The sequence below is a fragment of the Penicillium riverlandense genome (assembly GCF_028828495.1).
Source record: "Penicillium riverlandense strain IBT 135883 chromosome Unknown utg000006l_segment0_segment0, whole genome shotgun sequence".
NCBI classification, from domain to species: domain Eukaryota; kingdom Fungi; phylum Ascomycota; class Eurotiomycetes; order Eurotiales; family Aspergillaceae; genus Penicillium; species Penicillium riverlandense.
The window spans coordinates 2,984,789-3,006,611 of record NW_026643197.1 but is presented as its reverse complement, the minus strand read 5'-3'; the positions used below and the strand labels follow the sequence as shown (position 1 = coordinate 3,006,611).

At 51.0% G+C, this 21,823-nt stretch overlaps 9 protein-coding genes across 9 annotated transcripts; 3 read left to right on the top strand and 6 right to left on the bottom strand.

Annotated features, from left to right (window-relative positions):
• Nucleotides 1–172: 172 nt before the first annotated feature.
• On the top strand, nt 173–4,473 carry N7474_007417 (Arf family guanine nucleotide exchange factor SYT1; the record flags this gene model as incomplete). Its single annotated transcript, XM_057198827.1, has 2 exons — nt 173–1,817; nt 1,874–4,473. The coding sequence occupies 2 exons, from the start codon at nt 173–175 to the stop codon at nt 4,471–4,473; spliced, it is 4,245 nt and encodes a 1,414-aa protein (XP_057052267.1).
• A 532-nt stretch (nt 4,474–5,005) lies between these two features.
• On the bottom strand, nt 5,006–6,398 carry N7474_007416 (uncharacterized protein; the record flags this gene model as incomplete). The annotated part of the gene is made up of 5 exons (XM_057198826.1): nt 5,006–5,249; nt 5,316–5,411; nt 5,472–5,848; nt 6,033–6,082; nt 6,137–6,398. The coding sequence occupies 5 exons, from the start codon at nt 6,396–6,398 to the stop codon at nt 5,006–5,008; spliced, it is 1,029 nt and encodes a 342-aa protein (XP_057052266.1).
• Nucleotides 6,399–7,949: 1,551 nt separating this feature from the next.
• Nucleotides 7,950–8,860, bottom strand: N7474_007415 (uncharacterized protein; the record flags this gene model as incomplete). Its single annotated transcript, XM_057198825.1, has 3 exons — nt 7,950–7,973; nt 8,029–8,146; nt 8,193–8,860. Coding segments are annotated over 3 exons (810 nt in total), but the record flags the coding sequence as incomplete, so codon positions are not given.
• A 1,480-nt stretch (nt 8,861–10,340) lies between these two features.
• N7474_007414 (uncharacterized protein) lies at nt 10,341–12,766 on the top strand (the record flags this gene model as incomplete). The annotated part of the gene is made up of 3 exons (XM_057198824.1): nt 10,341–11,321; nt 11,398–12,122; nt 12,223–12,766. 3 exons carry the CDS (start codon nt 10,341–10,343, stop codon nt 12,764–12,766), a joined length of 2,250 nt encoding a protein of 749 aa, XP_057052264.1.
• Nucleotides 12,767–12,830: 64 nt separating this feature from the next.
• Nucleotides 12,831–13,913, bottom strand: N7474_007413 (uncharacterized protein; the record flags this gene model as incomplete). The annotated part of the gene is made up of 1 exon (XM_057198823.1): nt 12,831–13,913. One exon carries the CDS (start codon nt 13,911–13,913, stop codon nt 12,831–12,833), a length of 1,083 nt encoding a protein of 360 aa, XP_057052263.1.
• Nucleotides 13,914–14,413: 500 nt separating this feature from the next.
• On the bottom strand, nt 14,414–16,290 carry N7474_007412 (putative MFS sugar transporter; the record flags this gene model as incomplete). Its single annotated transcript, XM_057198822.1, has 6 exons — nt 14,414–14,753; nt 14,862–15,060; nt 15,116–15,203; nt 15,280–15,832; nt 15,899–16,173; nt 16,231–16,290. The coding sequence occupies 6 exons, from the start codon at nt 16,288–16,290 to the stop codon at nt 14,414–14,416; spliced, it is 1,515 nt and encodes a 504-aa protein (XP_057052262.1).
• Nucleotides 16,291–16,812: 522 nt separating this feature from the next.
• On the top strand, nt 16,813–18,411 carry N7474_007411 (NAD-dependent succinate-semialdehyde dehydrogenase; the record flags this gene model as incomplete). The annotated part of the gene is made up of 2 exons (XM_057198821.1): nt 16,813–18,186; nt 18,268–18,411. 2 exons carry the CDS (start codon nt 16,813–16,815, stop codon nt 18,409–18,411), a joined length of 1,518 nt encoding a protein of 505 aa, XP_057052261.1.
• Nucleotides 18,412–19,624: 1,213 nt separating this feature from the next.
• Nucleotides 19,625–20,785, bottom strand: N7474_007410 (3-isopropylmalate dehydrogenase; the record flags this gene model as incomplete). Its single annotated transcript, XM_057198820.1, has 1 exon — nt 19,625–20,785. One exon carries the CDS (start codon nt 20,783–20,785, stop codon nt 19,625–19,627), a length of 1,161 nt encoding a protein of 386 aa, XP_057052260.1.
• A 283-nt stretch (nt 20,786–21,068) lies between these two features.
• N7474_007409 (uncharacterized protein) lies at nt 21,069–21,684 on the bottom strand (the record flags this gene model as incomplete). Its single annotated transcript, XM_057198819.1, has 2 exons — nt 21,069–21,166; nt 21,567–21,684. 2 exons carry the CDS (start codon nt 21,682–21,684, stop codon nt 21,069–21,071), a joined length of 216 nt encoding a protein of 71 aa, XP_057052259.1.
• Nucleotides 21,685–21,823: the final 139 nt, after the last annotated feature.

Genomic DNA, 21,823 nt, shown 5'->3' with positions numbered 1-21,823 from the left:
CCCGCCGCTCCCCTTTTCGCTGACGACGACCTCCACATCTCCCTCCCGGGCTGACCGCGATCTAGCCATGTCCAACTAAATCGATCTCTGTCCCGCCCATCTATCCCTCGTTCCCTTTCTCAGCTGCACATGGGTTTGTCTGTGCTTGCTCTTGGGACTCTTTCCGTCCAACATGCATTGGAAAGGTCTACGACTCGGCACGTCCGATGGCTCCAAGAGACACAGCGTCCTCGACGTCCACGCCCACGCCCCTAGCCGTCACAGTGAGCAGCTGCCTCGTCCCGGGCCCCCGACTGTCGAGCCCCGATTCTCTGAATCAATTCCTCGCCTGAACACCCATGACCAGCCGGACGGAAATGCCGACCTGTCAATACCAGAGAATGGCCCGTTGAGCGACGTGGCCGAGACCGACTTTGCGGGCCCATCGGTCGGGAACACGCCCAGCTTGCGAAGGAATCGCTTCAGCTTCATGAAACTTCGCCATGCATCCGATCCCCAACTCTCCAAGTCCTACGCGAAGGCCGAGGAGGACACACCTCCGGTCCCGTCGCTCCCTCCGCCGAAGATCATCACCACCGCGCCAACCAGCAATGAGCTTGACCAACCTATCAAACAACGCCATAAATCCAAGCTTCTACCCAACCTAAGGAAACGGTCGATGGAGGAATTGTCCCGAACCCATCCGGAACAATCGAGCGCGGCACCCCACCACAAAGACCAAGGGTCGACCGATTCGCAAATTACCGATTCCAACCTGTCCACCTCTCAGGTCGTCTCCGAGGAGCCCGGGCGGCTCTCAACAACATCACTGCGAAGTGGAGGCCGAGAAGCCTTCCCGGACTCTCACCGGTCGTCAGTCACTGACCCTCGATTCTCCGAATCGTCACGGTCAGATCACAGCTATGCCGATCACGCCGCATCTCGGACAAATTCGCCCCTGGATAGTTTGGCAGCGGCATCTGGCGGCAAACGATTTCGGCTTCCACGCTTGAAACGCAATCGCAGTCCTCTCTTCCCCCTGCCTCCCAAATTGCCGCCCCCGACGAAGCTGAGAAACGATGTCCCCCAAATCCCTCCAGCTGAGACCCCGACATCTGGCCATTCGGACGACCAGGACCGAGTCTCTCCTCTACCTTCACCATCTCGTTCATCGGTAGGACTGACATCATCGGGTCCGCCGGCACTATTACGGCAGGACTCGACCGCTTCCGCCCGCTCTGTGCGATCTAATCCATCCGCAACTGGTCGTAATCTAAAGAACGGCCGTGGGAGATCGTCCACCATGGGATCGCTGGCCGAGAACCAGGACGATGCGTCTCAGGCCCCATACTTGGCGTCTTCGGGACGCACCTCGACCTCGACTAGCGGACGTAAGAGCTTCGGAGATATGTTCAACTTCTCTCAGCGAATGAGGCAAAACTCAGAACCCCCGATACCTCGCAATGGCTCTCCCGCCTTGGGAGGTTCGGCCACACCAGCATCTAAACCTGCCTCCTTGTCCCTTGCCCGCGAGCTTCCCCCGTGTCCCGAACGGGAAGAAGGGGATACTCCTGCTACTTACCTGACTAGGTTAGAGGAAAACCTTCCTCGTGGTATGATTGGGGGTATTCTCGCCCAATCAGACGAAGACTTCTTCAAGGTTGCCTTACGGAAGTATATGCGAGGATTTGCCTACTTCGGGGATCCCATTGACATGTCCATTCGCAAACTCTTGATGGAGGTTGACTTGCCGAAAGAAACTCAGCAGATTGATCGCTTCCTCCAAGCGTTTGCGGACCGATACCACGAGTGTAACCCAGGCATTTTTGCGTCCCCTGGTACGGCCCTTTGTGTGCTTTTAAAGTTGTTTCCCAAACTGACAAGTCTCTCTTAGATCAAGCATACTTCATTGCCTTCTCAATTTTGATCCTCCATACCGATGTTTTCAACAAGAACAATAAGCGAAAGATGCAAAAGCCCGATTATGTGAAAAACACCCGTGGAGAAGGAATCGCCGAGGAAATCCTGGAGTGTTTCTATGAGAATATTTTATACACGCCTTTCATCCACGTCGAGGATGACAACCTGCGTGATCGCCAGCAGTTGAAGCCGCGTCGAAACCTATTGAAGAGTACAAGCTCAGAGCACTTGTCGAAGATTTCATCGCGGGAGCCCGTTGACCCCTATGCCCTCATCCTGGATGGAAAACTCGAGACCCTACGGCCAAGCCTGAAAGATGTCATGAGCTTGGAAGATACGTACGACCATTTTGGCACCGCAGGGGCGCCTGATATGGAAGAACTTCACGAAGCATTTACCAAATCTGGTATCCTACAAATCATATCTCTTCGCTCGCGACCCGACGCATTCATGCATTCCAGCCTGAATAACCCGGCCGAGGCCAATCCAGGTCTGGTGGACATCAAGGTGGCCAAGGTCGGCCTGATTTGGCGCAAGGATCCGAAAAAGAAGAGAGCGCGCTCTCCGTGGGCCGAGTGGGGTGCGGTGCTGACATTCTCTCAGCTCTACTTCTTCCGCAATGTGAATTGGGTACGAAACCTCATGGCACAACATGAAGGCTACGTGAAAAACGGACGCCAAGGAACTCTTGTCTTCAAACCTCCCCTGTCCGAATTCAAGCCGGATGCCATCATGTCGACCAATGATGCCGTTGCTCTTTTCGACTCGGCCTACAAGAAGCACAAATACGCCTTCAGTTTCTTTCGGCACAATGCACTGGAGGAGGTTTTCCTGACCACCTCGGAATCTGAGATGAACGATTGGATGGCGAAACTGAACTATGCAGCGGCGTTTCGAACCACTGGTGTGCGTACGAAAGGCATGATTGATACCAACTACGAAGGTCAGCGCTATCGCAAGACTCAGCGATCCGAGTCGATTTCATCGCAAAAGTCGCATCAGTCAGCCGACAATGAACCCGCGTCTCCGAGTATTGACACTGATGTGGTGGCTGAATTCATCACCGCGCGCCGGCACTTGATGGCGCAGAAGATTCGTGAGGCGAACGAAAAGCTGTTCATTTCACAGAAGCAATTAGATGATCTTTTGCGGAATGCCCGACATCTCCAGGTTCTCACGCCCGTTCATGCCCGTGCCAGGGAAAGCGTCATCATGGCAGCTGGACGTATGGCGGCGAAAGTGAAGTGGGTCCGGCAGGATATCTGGCGCAATAAATGCTACCGGGCGGTTCTCCTGCGGGATCTGGGAGAGGATGAGAACGTGGTGGAAGGTACTGCTGAGTCGGAAACGGATCAGACATCGACTCATATCCCTATCCACTTGGCTTCGGTATCCGGCCGTTCGGTCACCTCAGGGCCTTCTGCAGATCAACAAGCTCCTAGCATTGTGCACACCGTTTCCAGTCACGACACCGCCGAGCAGCCTGCTGTGGAAACTGCTGATCGACCCGTTGAACTTCATGCGCAGATCTCTATCGATCAAATACGCCGCCCCAGCCTGCCCACCTCTACCGTTTCGGCCGATTTTGCTCGCCCAGGACGACGTCTCTCTAGCGGGGCGCCGCCCGACCGCTCCAAGTCATATTCCGTCGACACGGCAGCGAGCCAGCTTCAGCGCGAAGCATCGATTCTCAGCCGTGGTAGCAAATTCGACGGTGCCAGTCTTGGATCTCGTGCCTCCAAATTGACAGCCCCCGCCAGCTTTGATGATGACGAAGAGCGTCTTCTGAGGGAAGCAGGCTTACTGGCCTTGAGCAATTCACCTCCTACTCGCAAGCAGGCCGTCGCGGAAAGCGACACTGGCACCGACAACAAACCTGAGGAGTTATCAGAGGTCTCGCAGAGTGATAGTAAACCAAGCCGCGCGCGTCGCAGTCTTCACCGCACGCTACGCGACTCGCATCATTCACAGACTTCTCGCCATAAGAAAAACCGTGGATCGGTGTCTAGCATCGGGCCTGTTGATGACGATCAGATCCCCCACAACGGCGAAGGTCTGTCACGCAAGACGCCCAGCTTTACTGTCCACGGCAAGAAAGCCTCCGTCGTCACCTTTGGGTCTGAGTGGCAGAATATGCCTGCCGAGGATCGCCTCAAACTCCGCAAACCCACTCCTTCCGATGAACCGCGAGCTTCAGACCCTGCCGTGATGGGCAGTGGCGGCGAATCCATCACTTCGGACCAGCACGCAAGTGGCCGTCGCCACTCCGTGCGCAGTGCAAGCACCACGACTGGGCTGAGTATGCGTTCCGACGAGCTGGCAGATTCCAAGGATGCCCCCGAAGAAGTCATTGAAGAAGACCCGGATCGACGAGCCTCCGTGATCAGTATTTCTGCCCCGGACACCGCTCCAGATCAACCACTGTCATCATCAAAGCGAGCTTCCATGTACAACGGCCATCTCGCAGCTCCAGGGGACGATCGCTCGCCGTCGGCATCGTCGACTTCTCTGAGTGAACGACCCGTTGACCCGCCGTCCCAGGAGAACCTGAGAGAACAAGCTGTGGGCGCATGATTGACTCGTTGTCACATCTTCCACTCTCCTGTATAGCCTGCCAGCCTCTTGTTTTGGATCTGTGTTTAACGATTATTATACCCCTGTTTCTACCTTTTTTTCCTTGTCCGGTTAATTTCGGGTGTGTCAAGTATGTGTGTGTGTGTGAGAGAGAGAGAGATGGCGCGGTGTCGCGATGACCCTGCTACAACTTGCATGTTGAATCGTGTACTTGGAATGAAGCATAGCCTGCCTGATAAAAGCTATTGTGTTTGCATATCTTCTTTCCATGATATAAACGTAGCAAATAGTCAACCTCCTGGCGACAGTAGCTCGGTCTAGAATATAAAATCTATTACATCTTCTAGATCTAAAAAGATATTTGCTTAGAAAGTTGGTTCGTTTATATGGTTAACACATTAAAAGCTTAATTTGAATATACTTCCGTAGGTACAATTTTCAAACATTCCCCGACCCGTAAGCGGGGGTGGGCTGGGCCGGGTTAAAGGTAGGTCGTAGCTAGACTTCCTCACTAGCTCGCATTTGGCTCATACTATCGGCTCGACTTTACCATCCGCGACTCACTGCGAACGCTGTCCACGTTGTCCGCTAGTGCAATTTCATCATTCTGGCCATAGGCAGTCTTCCACTTGTTCTGGGAGTCCGTGTAGGTGTTATCCAGGTAAGGATTGCCGGTGGCAGTCTCATCATCACCCCAGCCGGGGATGTAGTGGCGCATGAATGGGCGTAGGATGGGCAGACAGGGGCAGATGATGATGAGGTTGGCTTCGACATTGCTGATAGGGAATGGGAATTAGATTTTGCTGTTGGGCGGACGAAGCATAGGGAGGGGACACTCTTACATCCACAATTCCGGCCAGGCCAGCTTATAAGTCACGTCTTTGGCGTGGAGGAAGTCCACCAGGGTGACCATGCGCAGGATACTCGTGATGACAGTTCTAAACAATTGTTAGCGAATAATTTTTTTTTCTGAGAACGGGAACATAGAAACCACGTACGCGCAACCAATGACGAACATAAGGAAAAGGTAAATCTTCTGTGAGCGGGGCATGTTGAGACGAAGCACCAGCGGGATGGGGAGTGTGATCAACGCTAGATCAGTGACAATGTTGGTCACAGCAGTGGCGATGTATAGAGCCGTGCGGTTAACGCATACTCCATCGATATTGGAATCCCAGTTCTTGCTGACAGGGTGGCATGCGAGGATCAAGGCGAAGATAATTGCAATACTGTATCCCAACACCACGGCCGTGATAGCGTGCAGTGCCAGTACGTAGATCCTTTGCTTTTTCATAATCCGGTGGTAGAGGATTATAAGACTGATTTTCGCTAATGCGAGAGCGGGCACGTAAAGAATCGAGGTGGACAGGAGATACTAGATATATAGTGTCAATATTCGTCTAGTGGTCCGGGCAAACAGAAAACTCTCTATATGCACCTTTTCATATGACCCGTATGTTTTTCTCGTTACGTTCCACATATGACTGCCGACTCCGCCATATGTGAATGACACTATTGACAAGGGTTTGGTCAGCTCGTGCAAAAGCAACGCCACAAACTTTATCAACCACGCACATAAGGATGTCATCTGTGTTCCGATGGAGAATAACTATTGTTCGATGTGAGCAAGGCTGCCATAATTAGAATATTTCTCAGTACATACCCATGCCAGAATAATTGACGCTGTTTGGGAAAGGAGTGTCAGCAAGATTCTGTCGGGCCAGAAAGACTTCCTCACCGTCGTCCAAGCCAAATTTGCGTAGCAAATAGACTCGTGTCCACGCACGCAGCCCAAGACATATACAGCTGATTGTCAACCCGAAGATAATGATAGAGACGTTGGCATTGTACAGCCATGGATACTCGTTGTGGAATGTGGGTGTCACGCCTGGTGGCGGCGGCGCCATAGGCTCTGTAGCGGACATGATGATGTTTTAACGAGAGTTTGTGGGATGGATGGAGGTGTCAGAGAGATAATGTGGAAAGAGCCAGATATGAAAACATCTTCAACGAACTAAGGTGAATCCCCCTGAGAACGTTCCTGCGCCGTTGATTCCTCTACGTATGTGGTTCTCGCAGTAGTCAATCCTGACAAAACTTGGCTTCGATCCTTTCAAACTCACTATTGATTCAGTTTGTGGTTGAGCCTTGACAAGCTGCATTGTCATGGGACTGATTGTCAATCCTGTTGTCCTGCATAAGCAATAGCTTCAGGAATGGCCCGTTCGCGGCTTGCCCATGTCGGTGATAGACCGAAACCGCCACTGAACGCATGGTTCAATGACTGCCTTGAATGGCAGCAACGACCCGTGGCGGCCCGCGAAAACTGTCGGGCCATTTTTGAGAACGGTCCACAATTAATGCAAGGCGAATCCTTTGGGGCCGGTGGTTGTGCCCTCTCTGACGCCGTTGATCCTTCGAGGCCGCTGATCGGCGCCTTCAAATATACCTGTCTGCCGCCTTTGCAATTATACTGTAACCGCTCTTGCCACAGTTGAAGAAGCTAGTAGATAAACGTCCTCGGGATTATATTCAGATCGACAGGATGCCCCGGAGCAATGTTCTGGGTCTAGTTACCCCTCTCTAAACAAATACTGCGCTGCCGGCCTTACATGCGTTGGCCGCGGAATGGCCCCTATCAATCCTCAATCCTTTGTAAACGCCTTCTGCGGAGATTGGACTGAGCAATCTAGACCATTTTCCCCGACGTTTATAAATGCTGACACACACCCTAAAAAGGGTATAGAATATCCCTGTTTTGCCTCGTGGCCTCCCGGGGGATTATTTCCGGGAGCCCGCATGTGTGATTGGTCACGCCATTCCACGCAATTGAGAACTCCATCGACAGCCCCCCGGTATTGGTTTGAGGTTGAGTAGACCGTTGGATGGGTCTTAATATAGGTTGAGAGAGTGCCCGTTATTAACCCATCCTTATCCTGGATGATTACTATAGCGACCCCCCGACACGCTCATACAAACGGCTTCAGCTACAGTAAGTTGGTTGGTGATTTGCATGCAGGCTTTCACGGTTTACATCCCTATTGGTCCGTTACTTCTCTAGTCGGCTCTTATTAAGTACTTAATAGTTGCTTCTATAGTTAGGAACTTCCAAAACCCCCTACTTATCTTATAGAAACACGTATAGGGCCACTCGTAGCCTAAGAGATTGACTTTACTAGTTCTCTTCCTAACTACCCTATAACTCATCTATATAGGTATGGCTCCGAGACTTATGTGTATGCTACGAGGTCAGCCTCGTCGCCACGGTGTTGGTATCATTAGACATAGCTTCTCGGATATTGTACGCTCCAATATGTCGACATCTACCTCATCATACAAATTTGAGACATTCCACGACAGGTGGGGGTCCATTTACTGAGTTCCCATAGAACGCCTGCAATACGCAGTATATGGAGGAGCATCTACACAGTAGCAGAACCCAGCCATATAAAGAATGGAATGGTGAGAGAATATGTCTATACACAACGTCCACCATCAACCTTGGATTAAATGAGTCAGCGCGTCGAAAACGACACAATATCAGAACAAACGGACCTCGAGATTGACACCAGTGATGAATGATGCTTCGTCGCTGGCGAGATAAGAACAGGCATTGCCAACGTCTGCCGGGGTCGACCCGCGCCCGAGCGGGATGGTAGCAACAAAGTCGGCTCTGTTTTCCGAAGTATCTGGCTTTCCAAGGAATAAATGTGTCCTACAAACCAGTTAACACCATCCGCCTTTCTAATACGCAGCCAGTCAGGATGAATATAACTTGCATTCCGGTGCTCCCAACAACGGGCGAGACAGTGTTGAAGCGTATCTGGTGCGGTCCATACTCCACAGCCATAGTCTTAGTGGCATTGTTGACTGCGGCCTTGGAGGCGTTATACCAAGTGAGCCTTGGCCGCGGACGAGTTGCCGCTGTGGAGCTGACTTGAATAAAACACCCAGGCCGTTGATTTTCCAAGAAGTAGGACAACAGGACGCTTGTAGAAATGTAAATCGACCTGACATTGACGTTCATGACCAGATCGTACTCCTTGTCCGTGACAGCCTCTGTTTCTTTGTTGGGATAGGTGACACCTGCATTATTGACAACGATGTCCAAGGCACCGAACTCCTCGATAGTTTTGGATAAGAGTGTCTTCCAATCGTCTCGACTGGTGACGTCCGCTGTAGCAAAGCTGCAACCAAGTTGATGAGCCGCTTCAAGTCCGGCTTGCTCGGAGAGATCTGCTATCAGGACTTTTGCTCCTTCTTGAACAAACTTGGTGGCAATTCCCTTGCCAAAGCCGGATGCCGCGCCGGTGATAATGGCGACCTTTCCAGCTAGTTTACCGGTCATTCTGGGCAGGAAAAAAAGATCGAGCAAAGTGTGAAAGAGCTGCCGAGGATGGGCAAAAGATCATTGGAATGTAACGTTTAAATGGTATAGTTCAGATTTAATAGATATTGCACCACTATAATATGTTAATGCTCCCGGATATCAGCACTCCTGGGTAAGTCTCGCGCCAAATCCCGTGTACCACACTCTATCCAAAATCCCCGGAGCGCCATCGGAGCGTGCCACATGAAGATCTCACGCGGACTCGGGACCCCCGCATTTTTGCTTCGTAATCGTCCATAGGCTTTCGACTTCGTGTGACACTGTATTCGCAATGGTATCAACCAAACTCATTGTGATATCGTAACAATTAAGCCAGGCAATGGTGGTTTATGGCAGCCTCCGAAGCTAGCCGAACCCTATGCTTGCGAAAGGCTGAGGGTAGCTTATTGAGAACGCACCAGACTACAAGCAAGCAGTAATAAAGGTTGCCCAGCCATGTCAGTCCAAAAGCTGATGCATCTGAATACGCTGTCCACGTCGTCATCTTTTTGCTCCGGCATATTATCAGAATGGCAAAGTCCACGCTACCGAACCGGGAAAAGGTCAAAGTTCCTGCGCGCGCTGCTCACAGTGCAAAGTTCGTTGCACCGCCTCCTTCTTAGGGACCCCTTGTATGCATTGCCATCTGGACGGGATCACTTGTATATTTCTTCCAGGAGAGAAGCCAAAGAAGTGTGGGTCGAAGAAACAGTATTGTATTCTATGCGGCTGATTTTCAATTACCAGAAGACCTTGAAGGGGCATTCCAAAGGCGAATGGGTAACTTCCCCACTAGATCAAGCCTCTCCCATCGTCTTTGCCAGATGAAGATTTTCGTTTGGGGAAACGTATTGACTGACGTAATTTGCACTTGATTTGCGGGGTTCCCGAGGCCAAATTTCCTTACTCTGAATTACCCCGGACCGCCACCCACACCCCTTCTCCAAACAATCGCGCTCCAAGGGATGGACGTTTGGCCAAGCAAGCGACGTACAATATCTTAATCCTTAAGGGAGCTCAGACCTTGCTTCCCTCTGATCTCGAGTTTCTCCCTCACTTACTAGTCAGCTGATGAAAAGCCTCGATGGTTCCGAAGAATGCCACTCGCAAACGCATCCCCAAGGTACGAAATTATTCCCACTCTGAGAGAAAGTCGAACGGCTCACAAGGAATTTGATGGCAGGGAGCCCCTAAGCGATATGGTTGTAGCGAATGCAACCATTTTTTCGCTAGACCAAGCCATCTAGCCCGTCACAAGGCCTCCCATCTTCCCGAAGACCAACGAGACCATGCATGTCCATATTGCAGTAAGGTGTTCACAAGGAATGATGTATTACTACGGCATCTCCGTGGCATCCATCAGACACCTACGCGGAAGAGGCCTACGGGTCAACGATCATGTCTGAATTGCGTCAAGAGAAAATCTCGATGTGATAGACGGTATCCCTGTGGATCCTGCGTCAGTACATATGCGACTTGCGGGTACCAGGAGCAAAATATGCAAAGCGATGCTCAAGTTGACCATATATTGATTAATGCTGGGGACGTGGAGGCCCAAGGGGAATCGGAGTACGCTGATCCAGATGAAGGTTTAGTGAGCCTCAGTCACCTGGAGGATATTTCAGAAAGCTCACTGGGTCAGGATCAAGTCCAGATCCCAAGTCGCTGCAACGATGAATATCCATCCCGGGCGAACCATCTGACTGCGGATAGCTCGGGGTCAACGATCTTTAGTGACTCGCATATTAGTCTAAATGGGTGTCAAATGCAGCAGCCTTACGGAGCGGTCGGGATACCAGACTCGATCTTTGGACAGGGGATGCTCAACAGTGTTGGGCTTGGACTTGGGTTGGGAAACGGTGAACTTGACTGGTTAGACTTTCAACCCCAAGAGATGATGCTGGATTCCGCGACCACACGGAACGACCAGGGCATAGAAGCTGGAACGACGCGAAGTCGCGCGGGGTTGCCCGGCTCTGCTCCCGTCCGTGCGCTTGACAGAAATATGCCGACAAATAGTGGATTTGCAAATGGTTTCGACATGCCACGACGCAATGTACAGCCATGGCCTTTTGATCAGGCCCGCGATCAGATTCGGGAGCAGTTGCCTTCGAGATACGAGCTCCCACCCTTGCACCAAGTCATTCGAAGCAGTTCTAGGACATCTCATGAAGGAACGCAGAGTGCGTTGGAGATCTTGATAGAGCTCCTTTCTACGTCCGGCATTCCTGAGAACTGGTCACAAGACTACTCTTTACTACCGGGACTCCATTTGTTACAGCACTGTCTCGACCAGTACGTTGCTGGATTTCATGATATTTTGCCTGTCATACATGTTCCCACTTTCAAATCGTCAAAGACCCCACCAGTACTCCTCGCTAGTATGTCCTGCATTGGGGCCATGCTGCTCAAAGACAAGGACACCGAAGAGGCCTCCAAAGCGCTTTGTGACCTTTCCTCAAGAATGATCCTGTGGCTTGTGAGTGCTATTTCCATATTCCGCCTTATTGACCCATAGTTATCGATTTCGTCTTGTCTGCTTACTAAATGACTAGGGTGGCCAAGACAGCAATAATTTCTCCGACCTTTCTTATCTCACCGCCAGCTGCCTCTACCAAATATACTCACTGGGGTCGGGAAATCGACAATTGTACCAAGATGCCGATCGCTCTCGAGGGATACTCATTGGCAGCCTGCGTGGGATGGGTCTCCTCAAGCAGCGAGTGTCTATTGACCACAATATTCCACGGTTGCAGCCTGTGCAGGAGGACGATCCGGCAGATTCCATGACCCAGTGGCTACACTGGCGGGATCAAGAGCAGGAAAAGAGAGTGACCTGGGCTTCTTTCGAGTATGATTGCAGCCTTTGCACACTTACTGGACGTCGTGGGGCAGTCGATCTAGCTGAGCTGCCAAAATCACTGCCGTGTATTGAAGAACTATGGAAAGCGCCTTCTGTGCAGGGCTGGCGATCCCTTGCCTCGCATTTATCACCGCCGTTCTTTGGAGCTTCTGTTGCCGATGTGCTAGACGCTATCATGACGGGGAGGCCCTTCCCTGCTGGGTTGTCGTCATGGGGGAAAAGACTCTGCAGTCAGATCATTGGCCGTCTCCTTTGGGACCTCAAACAACTAGGGGTATTGACACTCATTCAAGCCCTTCGTCCATCTTCGTTAGGGTCAGTACAGGACGAGGGAAAAGCTTTACTTCTCCAAGGGCTCGGAAACCTCTCCTGTCAAATGAAGAAAGCAGGGTCTGTCCAGGAGCTCATCGACTACAAGTAAGATATCACGTTCACCAGACCAAGGAAGAAACTGCTAACCATACGCTCCAATAAACAGCATTGGATTATTAATATTTCATTATTGTAATATTTTCAGCGTTGACGACGTCATGGAGCTGGTACTCTATATTGTCCGACACCTGCCAACAACCCCGCAATCTCCTCATTACGAAGTTGTGAACGCGGCAAAGCGTAAATTGAAAACCGAATTTGCGAGGGACCCCCGCTGCACCCGGAAGCTGATATGGCATGCCGCTCAGATTACAGCCGTCGCCAATGGATATCTAGTATCCGCGCCTTGCGAGATACTTCGCGTCTTTATGGGTGCTATTTTGCTCATGGCGGTTACCAAGTACTCCCCTGGTAGCATGGGGTCAGGAAAACGCGCCGTCTCTCCCGAGTCCCAGCCATCTATTCGTTTGGATCAAATTGATACCGATGATGAGGCAGCCAAAGTGGCTGAAGCTTGGATACAACATGGAGGACCGGCGAACGTCCTTGGAGTTGACAATATCTCTTCCAAGGAACTTGGGATCACTATTTACACTCGCACACAAACACTTCTGGAGGAGGTTCAGTTCTGGGGCTTGTCTCGGAAGTTTATCAAGATACTCCAACTGTTCCAAGAAAGTGAGGCTTAAATTTATGAAAAGAAATATGTATATATTCAGATACGTGATGGTGAAAATAGAACAAAAAGTGCAATTACAAGATTGCCAAACAGTTCGGTGGGCTACTGACTCCACCGGGCATGTTAAGCGGAGTACTGGCGATAAAGAATTCCCACCGACCAGCCTCCTCACAAACGACACTCAGCCCCTCGAGGTCAAAAAGCTCACCAATAGGCATGCCCCATTTGGCCAATAGCACCGGGTGCATGAACTCGCCCACGGCAGCGGGGATGCCCTCTTCTCTGGGATAACTATTTCTGGGTGGATATGCCTCGAATGATAGTGCATCACTCGCCACGGCGGCAAAGCCGGTATCCCAAATCCACCGCAGAGTTTCCGTTGTCCCTTCAACGCCGGCATGGCAAGGGGACGTGGTTGTTGCATACGCGGTTTTCTCGGACGGTGTCATTTCTGTCTCCCATTCTTTCACCAGCCCGATTCGGATGAACAATATATCTCCAAATTTGAAAGTCACCTTCTGTTCCTGTGCCACCTTGATCAACACAGAGAGCGGGATGGCATGATCAGAGAACGATGAGTACTCAATGCCATGTTTGGCCGCGTAGCGTGCGTAGTCAAGAAGCACTCCCCGGCCACAGATACCCTCCCGGGCCCAATGTTGTATGCCAATCCGTGTGCTTGACCGGTTCAAGATCTCACTTGGCTCCACCCCGCCATAGAAGATTCGTCGTGATGGGTTTTCCGGCGTGGGGTCCGCTGCTCCAAAATGGCGAAGCCCATCCCATTGACTCGATTGCTGAGGGTTGAAGATGTATACGTCGTCGAAGGCAACACCTTCTAGCAGGGGCATGATATAGTGTTGAGCTGGTTGGCGGTTGAAGTTGGCGATCTCAAGCTTCGTCATATCCCAGCTTAGAGAGACTCGTCGCCCCAGTTTAATGCAGGATGCTGCGGCCTCTTGCACAATCTCTGGCGTGAGGATAATCAGTCGTCCGAGACCTTCCTCGTACGAGCCTGCCTGTCCGTTCCATACTTCACGGGAAGGAGGGAGTTGGTCGAAGGGCTTCCGGTGTGCCGCGAGAATTTTCTCGATGCTCGAAGATCTGCTCGTGCTTTCTTTGAGTTCCAAGCCATTGTCATTGTGAAGACCGGTCATCCTGATTCCTAGGGTCGAAGATGGAACGGGAATGTCAGTGGGCAGAATTATTTAGGTCCCAGCAAGATGAAAGAGCGCTCGTCATATGAGAGCCAGAATGGTCGTAAAACCAGCATTCGGTTAGGCGGACGGCGTGCCGCACTATACTCCGCTTCCCTATTTCCTTACAAGATTCATCGTCCTCGGAGTATGCCCACCCCTGTGGTTCATATTTCGAGAACTACAGAGCTCTTACGGCCTTTGGTCCCTCCTTTCACCCGGGGAGATTCCGCACTGAATATCTACTATATCTACCTGGTGAATTGTTTACTTTGTTTACACGCTCATCCCGCCGTAGTTGAGCATAGTCTGTTCGTCATCTGGGCTATTCTCAATACGATGAGTGGTGTGGAACAAATGTAAACCGAGTAGGTCTCCTCGTCCACTAGAGAGCGTATTCTGCTATTCTGCACTCCGCTGGATATGTACTGCCCAGATCTTTCATTAAACATTTAAAGAGCTTAAGCGTGCTCGGTGTTTTCCATGTGGATGATGTCCTTGTCCTGGAGAAATTCATCCAAGTGTTGGCGTTGCTCGTCGGAGATACCATGAATCTGTACCGCAACGTCATCCCCAAATTGAGAAGCAATCTCCTCGAGCGTCAATCGGGCTGTCTCAGGCCAGAAAAAATAAACAATGGGGATAAAGAAAATGCACCAGCAAATGATGACTAGGTAGTACTTCCAGCCAACATTCTGAATGCCAACAGGCGCCGTTTGGAGCAAAATCACAGTGGCTGCGAATTGCCCAAAGAGGGAAAATCCCATACCGATACCACGAATTTCTGTGGGGAAAATCTCGCTAATGTAAAGATACATTGTGGTATCACAGCAAGACCTATATAGTAAGACAATGCCACGTCAATCATAATCCGGGCACAAGAGACCATAGGATGGGCCATCAACTTACCCTTGGAATGCCAAATACAGGAAAATGAAGAACAAGCCAGCTCCGTTGCCGGCTTTGTTGGCCTTCCCAGAATATTGAGCAATGCACCCGGCCAGGCCGGAGGTTGTGACCAGACAGCCCATCAGTCCAACCATGAACATCCACCGGCGGGAATTCACCCGGTCATGAAGCCACGCTCCGAATGGGTTGTATATCAGACCTTTTATTCGATTAGTCTCAATAATTTTGGCGAGGTTGCTGATAATGTAACTCACCGGCGGTGGTAAGCCAGATTGCAGAGAGCAGAAGGGGCATATAGCCCGTTTGACCGAGATTGGTACACAAAATGACAAAGTAGTTGTTCTAATTTTTCGAACCATCAATCTCAACGGCCGCGACCAGACTTTCTCTGGAGACGAATTAAAGGGTGTAAACTTACAATGACCAAAGGTCCTCCAAATTCCGCACCCCACTGAGTCAAGAACCCGATGATCATTCGCTTGCGATAGCTTGATTTTTTGATTATAGCAGTCCAAGGTCCGTAGCCTAGAGCATTCAGTTTCGCCTGCTCAAGTGCGAGCTGCTGTTGGATTTGGTAGAACTCTTCCTTGATCGCAAGGTCCTCCGGATCACCAATAGGGTGTCTCCTCAATTTCTTCAATGACTTCCAAGCTTCTTCGGACTTGCCCTGCTGCAGCAGCCAACGAGAGGACTCTGTGATAAAGATCGACGTGAGGAACAAGACAAGAGGACCGAAACACTGCATGCAGAGAGGGAACCTCCATGCAAAAGACGGATTATCCCCGGTCGCGAAGTAGCATGCAAACCCAAGCCAGGAGCTGAGCATGTATCCGAAGACCAGGAAGATCGCATGATGACCGACTAAGAATCCTCGGTTCTGTGGCGGGGAGATTTCGGAGAGATACATCGGGCAAATGGTCACCAGGATGCCCACTCCTAGACCCGCGATAAAGCGGCCCGCTTGAAACATGCTGTTTAGAAGAGGTGTCAGTCCCGTATGTCTATCTTTTTTGAATTCGGAACGACACGTCACTTACTCCAGATTGGCCGCTCCGCCTTGCAAAGCGCCACCCAGGAGCACCAGGAGTGCTCCCAACTGAATATTGCGCTTGCGTCCAATCGCACTGGCAGCCCACATAATGAAGAGACTGCCAACGGCGCCTCCAGCACTATAGAGACCATTGGCGGTCGCAATGGCTTGAGTTGTTGTAGTTGCGTAGCCCGGCTCGCCTTGGGCGGGCAATTTGAAGAAAGAATACCATCCAGGCTGCCCAATTGTGCTCCCGATAATCGAAGAGGAATAGCCGTAGGTCTTGAGCCGTCAGTACAATTACTCTAAAATCTGTTCGGGACGGGGGCCTGAATGTACCAGAGACCCGAAAGAGACAGCGATAGCCACCAAGCGATTGTGAATGTTGAAACGACTCATTCTGCTTTTCGGTAATAGGTTTAAAGGAGAACCGCGAAATCAAATGTCTGACGGTCGGCAAGGTAGGTACCTAGCTTCAGGTGGGGGTAAACAGCTGCAACTTGGGTCTTAGGGGTGCAAGGGAAGGGGGAGAATGGAACTTTTTCAAGGAAGTTGGGCTGTCGATTATGATCCCTTGCGATGCATTGCGGAGATGCAATCGGCAAGATTGTGGTTTCGTCGTGAAGGTTTGTGGGGATTCCGGGGAAGTTGCTCGCTCGACTCCAGCATAAAGTTACTAAACGTTTGGCCAAACCCAAAATTAGGGCAATGCGGAGCGTACCACCGGGGTGGATCCTTCCACGCCGGAGCTAGCCACACGGACTGGGAATGTCTGGGAATACTGACGTCCAGTATGGTCTATGGTCCTGTGATCAAGGATGGACAGAATAAAAGGCAAATGGAGAGCTTGAGGATTTGAGGTATCAGACTACAAGATTACCACCAGAGTCCGAGCCTCCCGGAACTAAACTCGCTACAAACATGACACCGGTGAATCTTCCTTTCACTCTATCCAACCCGGATATCCTGCACAATCTCTGCTATGTGCGTGGACAATTTGTCCCTTCCCAATCAGGCAAGACTTTCTCCGTGGAGGATCCTGGTTCTGGCTGTGTTTGGATCGAGTGTCCCGATTCCGTTCCAGAGGACGCCGATGCGGCAGTGCAGTCAGCGTATGATTCCTTTCAACTTTACTCGCAAACCACTCCGCGATCGCGGGCTAAGCTACTTATGAAGTGGTACGAGCTTATTCAAGCCGCGAAGGATGACTTGGCAAAAGTAATCGTGTACGAAACGGGCAAGCCACTTGTCGAGGCTCATGCGGAAATCGAGTATGGCTCCAGCTTTGCCTGGTGGTTTAGCGGAGAAGCAGATCGCATTCAAGGGTCGACATTCGATGCTGCTATCCCAAATCGGAGAAGCATCACCGTCAAGCAGCCTTTGGGCGTGGCTGTCGCACTCGTACCGTGGAACTTCCCGGCCGCGTTGGTTCTTCGCAAGGCCAGTGCCGCACTCGCTGCAGGCTGCACGATGGTTATCAAGCCGTCTCCCGAGACACCTATCTCGGCTCTGTGCTTGGCTTCCCTGGCAAGGCAAGCTGGATTTCCTGCTGGGACTCTCAACGTTCTTACAACCAGCTTAGAGAACACCCCTGCCCTGTCCAAGGCGCTTTGCACGAATCCACTGGTGAAGAAAGTCAGCTTCACCGGCAGCACACGCGTAGGCAAGATAATCGCCGGCTATTGTTCCACAGGGCTGAAGAAATCCACACTCGAGCTCGGCGGAAACTGTCCTTTCATTCTGTTTCCAGATGCCGACATGGACCTCGCACTTGACCAACTGATGTCGCTCAAATGGCGCCATGCTGGGCAGGCATGCATTACTGCAAACCGAGTTTATGTGCATATTGATGTCCACGATGCTTTCGTTAGGGGAATCGTTGAGCGGACAAAGTCTCTACAAATGGGACATGGAATGGCTCGTGAGACTACTATTGGCCCTGTTACGGTAGCACGAAGCCTAGACAGAATGGAAGAGCTGGTTGACGACGCCCTTCGAAAGGGAGCCAAAATCGTGCTTGGAAAAGGGAGGAGAGTCGATCTGTCAGGCACTGGCAAGAAGCCAGCGGGCTATTTTATGGAACCAACGATCGTTACCAATGTGAGCGATGACATGCGTATGGTCCACGAAGAGAACTTCGGACCTCTTCTGGGCATTCAGAAGTTCGCTTCGGAAGGAGACGTCATTCGTCGTGCGAATGAGACTTCTTATGGACTGGCGAGCTACGTCTTCACCGAAGATGTTCATCGACTGTGGCGGATGTTAGAGAAGCTTGACGCTGGAATGATAGGCTTGGTGAGTAAATAATGGAGTTCATTTTGGACTTCTTCTGGATAAAGGATGAAATAAAGGTATAGCTAACGGGGCAACCTACAGAATTCTGGAAATAGCTCCGCTGCAGAGGCCCCATTTGGGGGAATCAAGGACAGTGGCTGGGGTAAGGAGAGTGGCAAGCAGGTCGCCTTGGATGAGTATCTGATCACGAAGACAGGCACACTGACCATAAAGTCAGAGAAGTGAGCCTCGTCTCTTTTCCTTTTCAGTTGTACCAATAGTTACAGTCTCATGTGTACTCGATTCGTCATAGTAGATAGCGTAGGCAAATGGATGTGAGACCAAATGTAGTCCGTGCTGGCGCCGGGTCATATGATCAAGCATCGCGTCTGCCAGTCTTTTGGAGTGCGACAACCAAATTTCCATCGACACGAAGATTCCCTTGTCCCCACGCTAGGCAAGGCCTCACGCTTAAGCGCTTTCTGAACTGCCTTCAGAACAGCGTCACGTCCCTGTCAGCCCACGTATCAAAAATCATTTGTCAGGTTGCACGTGGAAGGCCCATCGAAGATGAGACGCTACCCTACTACATCTCGAGCAATTCTATCCCATAGACGTATTCAATGATAGGTATCGGATTACAGGCAGTTTGACTACGATACCTACTCAATGAGCTGGCTATGCCAAGATCTTTGTTGCGTGTCTTTGGAGTTTAAAATTCAACATTGCAAATATGACAAATCTGCCCAGGAGCCAAAGGTATGTTGTGCTCAAACAACGGGGCAGTGCTTTCACCACAACGTTAAGCGCTGGCATCTCGGCATTCAATCTTTTTATAAGTTCTCGGCACTTGTGCTGACATTATTGCAGGCGCTTGGATTGCTCATTAAGGCGCCATCGTGCCGCCCATTTCTCTGGAAAGTCTAGAAGAGCGACTTTCCGGCACTGAGGGGAATATTTTCTTAATTTTCTCAAGTCCATGCTTAAGTGACTACCAGAAGAGCGCAGGACCGCAAGACAGCTGCTTGAGCATCCGTGGCTGCTCTGACCCGAGCCGCTCGTAGTTCGATGATTGTCCTCGAAAGTTGCAATCGAGTAATATCTGAAACCGTATCTATAAAAATACCATGCTCTGCATAATCAGCGTGAAACCTCCAAGCGCTTGATTTGGCGCTTAGGTGTAACCACTTTGGAATGGACTTATGAAAGAGAAAACTATACAGTGCCTTGCAAAACCGCCTTGCGCCATTAAACTCACAGATTGTTCCCTAAACCCTAACGCCAAGACCAACTCAATGACCGTAACTATGTTCAGTGTGCACTCCACTAATAGGCAAGCCTGCGAAATTTTACCTGTAGTCTATTGCGTAAAGCTTTTGTGTATTTTGGACTACAAATATCGCCCAAATTTATTCATTCGGAGTAATCATAAAAGCTGGCGCAAACAGAGCCGCAACAACTAATCCCGAACGCCGTGCATCTCTCGAAGGGCAGCGCAAACTGCGTCTCCAATTTCAGATGTGGTGGCAGTTCCCCCAAGATCAAGACTTCTGATTTCAAGGCCACCGTTTGCTTTCGTGTCCAACGTGTACTTGACTGCTTTCTCGATAGCATCAGCCTCCTCCGAGAGGGCGAACGAATACCTCAGCATCAGTGCCACGCTGAGAATCTGTGCCGTGGGATTGACAATCCCTTGACCCGAGATATCTGGAGCACTCCCATGCACCGGCTCGTATATACCGTTGAATTTGCCTTCACCGGGAACCCCTGACACGCTGGCACTGGGCAGCAAGCCGAGGGTTCCTAGTATTCCGCCGGAGATGTCTGACAGGATATCACCGAACGTGTTATCGGTCAGAACAACGCCGTTGAACATCGTGGGCCGTCGGACCATGAGCATGGCCATGCTGTCGGCTAGCTGGTGCTTTAGCGTGATGTCCTTAAACTCTCGGTGAAAAATGTCCTGGGTGACCTTTCTCCACAATCGCCCATTTGCGAGCACATTGGCCTTGTCAGCGCTCCAAACAGTAGCAGGCCCAGTGCCGTCAGCACCACCACCACCCATAATTCGAGCAATTGCAGCACCAACACGCGCACATCTTTCAACCTCCGCCCTCGAGTAGGCCCAAAGGTCGGAAGCGGCTTCTGTCCCTTCGACCTTCTCGCCGAAGTATGCACCGCCACAGTTCTCGCGAACCACGACGAATTTGACATCCTTGACCAGGTTAGCTTTAATGGGTGAAGCATCAAGCAATGAAGGCATCAGCATTTCACAAGGTCGGATGTTGGCAAAGGTATCAAGGCGCTGGCGTAGTTGGAGCAAGCCTTGCTCAGGGCCAGGGCTGATGTCGGCCCATTCGGGGCCGCCAACACTGCCGAACAGAACGGCATCGCTGTTCTGGGCTTTTAAAAGCACTTCCTCCGTTAAGGGGACGCCATGCATGTCAATGCTGCGGCCGCCGGCTAGATCGAATGTGCGGTGGAATTTCAGACCGGGGCGGAGTCTTTCGATCACGTCAAGGACTTTCAGAGCCTCGGCCATGATCTCGGGTCCAACGTGATCACCTGGTAGGACGAGAATGTTGTAGTTGGAGCATTCTGATGAGACAATTCCCGACATCTTTAACAAGTGTAAATTTGGATAAGAGGCAGCCGAGGTTGCAAACGCTGATAGGGATCAGATAGAGAGATTGGCGTCTAATTGTAGGATGACTTGTTTCTCCCTCAGTTTACGTACTGTGGCCGTCACCAGTATCGTCGATCTTCTACTCTCGTAACCTGCGCCGATGTCGGCGACATTCCTAAGCTTCGTACGGCGAGGTAATGTGAAATAGGAGGAAAGGAGAAGAATGCGGGGACTCCGATGGCTGTCTTCCAACCTGGGTGGTACACAAGCGGTAGCTCTATAGCGCGGGTACACGCCGTGGCCTGTGAGCAGCCGGCGGGGCCCCGGAACCATCTTGGAAAAGCAAATCCGTCTTGGAGATACCCAGGGACAGCCCTCACTGCAGCCATGGCTGATTGCGCTGGCGTGCAAGTACATATTTTAGAATGGACGTAATGCAGTGACAGTATTAACATCACATAGATCTTATTCTAGTCTTGTCTCTTGACGGGGCTAGGGAAATAGCAGATTTATAGGATATTTCTTATATATAAGAAACGAAGCATTCCATACAAAAGGTACATGATTTGTTAGGCTGCAAATCTACATTGAGTTGGGTTATAGGCACGGTTCACCGCAAAGCCTGTCCACATATGTGCTGTCCTTCTCTTCCAACCACCAGTCAGTCCGAGTCAGTCTCTCGAACTGACAAAAACGCCTAGACACGGCGTTCCAGAGCCACACTGCATACCTCTTCAAGCAACAGATCGTCTTTCCTCTGGGCCACCAAATTCACCACTTTGCTGTGCCTCAATGGCATTCTGGTCAAACCAAGGGTCCAGCTTGTTCATGACCTTACTCGAGTGAGACTTCGGCTTATCAGACGAGGTGGCGGACGCTCCTGGTCCCGCCATTGCAGGTTGGTCGGCGCTGCTGCCTCCACTGTCGCGGGATTTCTTGAGGTCTTCCGTTAAATAACTATGTAGCCAGCCCCACGGTGTCCGGTTAGGTTTGAGAAGATAGTCAGTCGCATCTTCAGGAAAGAGAGATCAT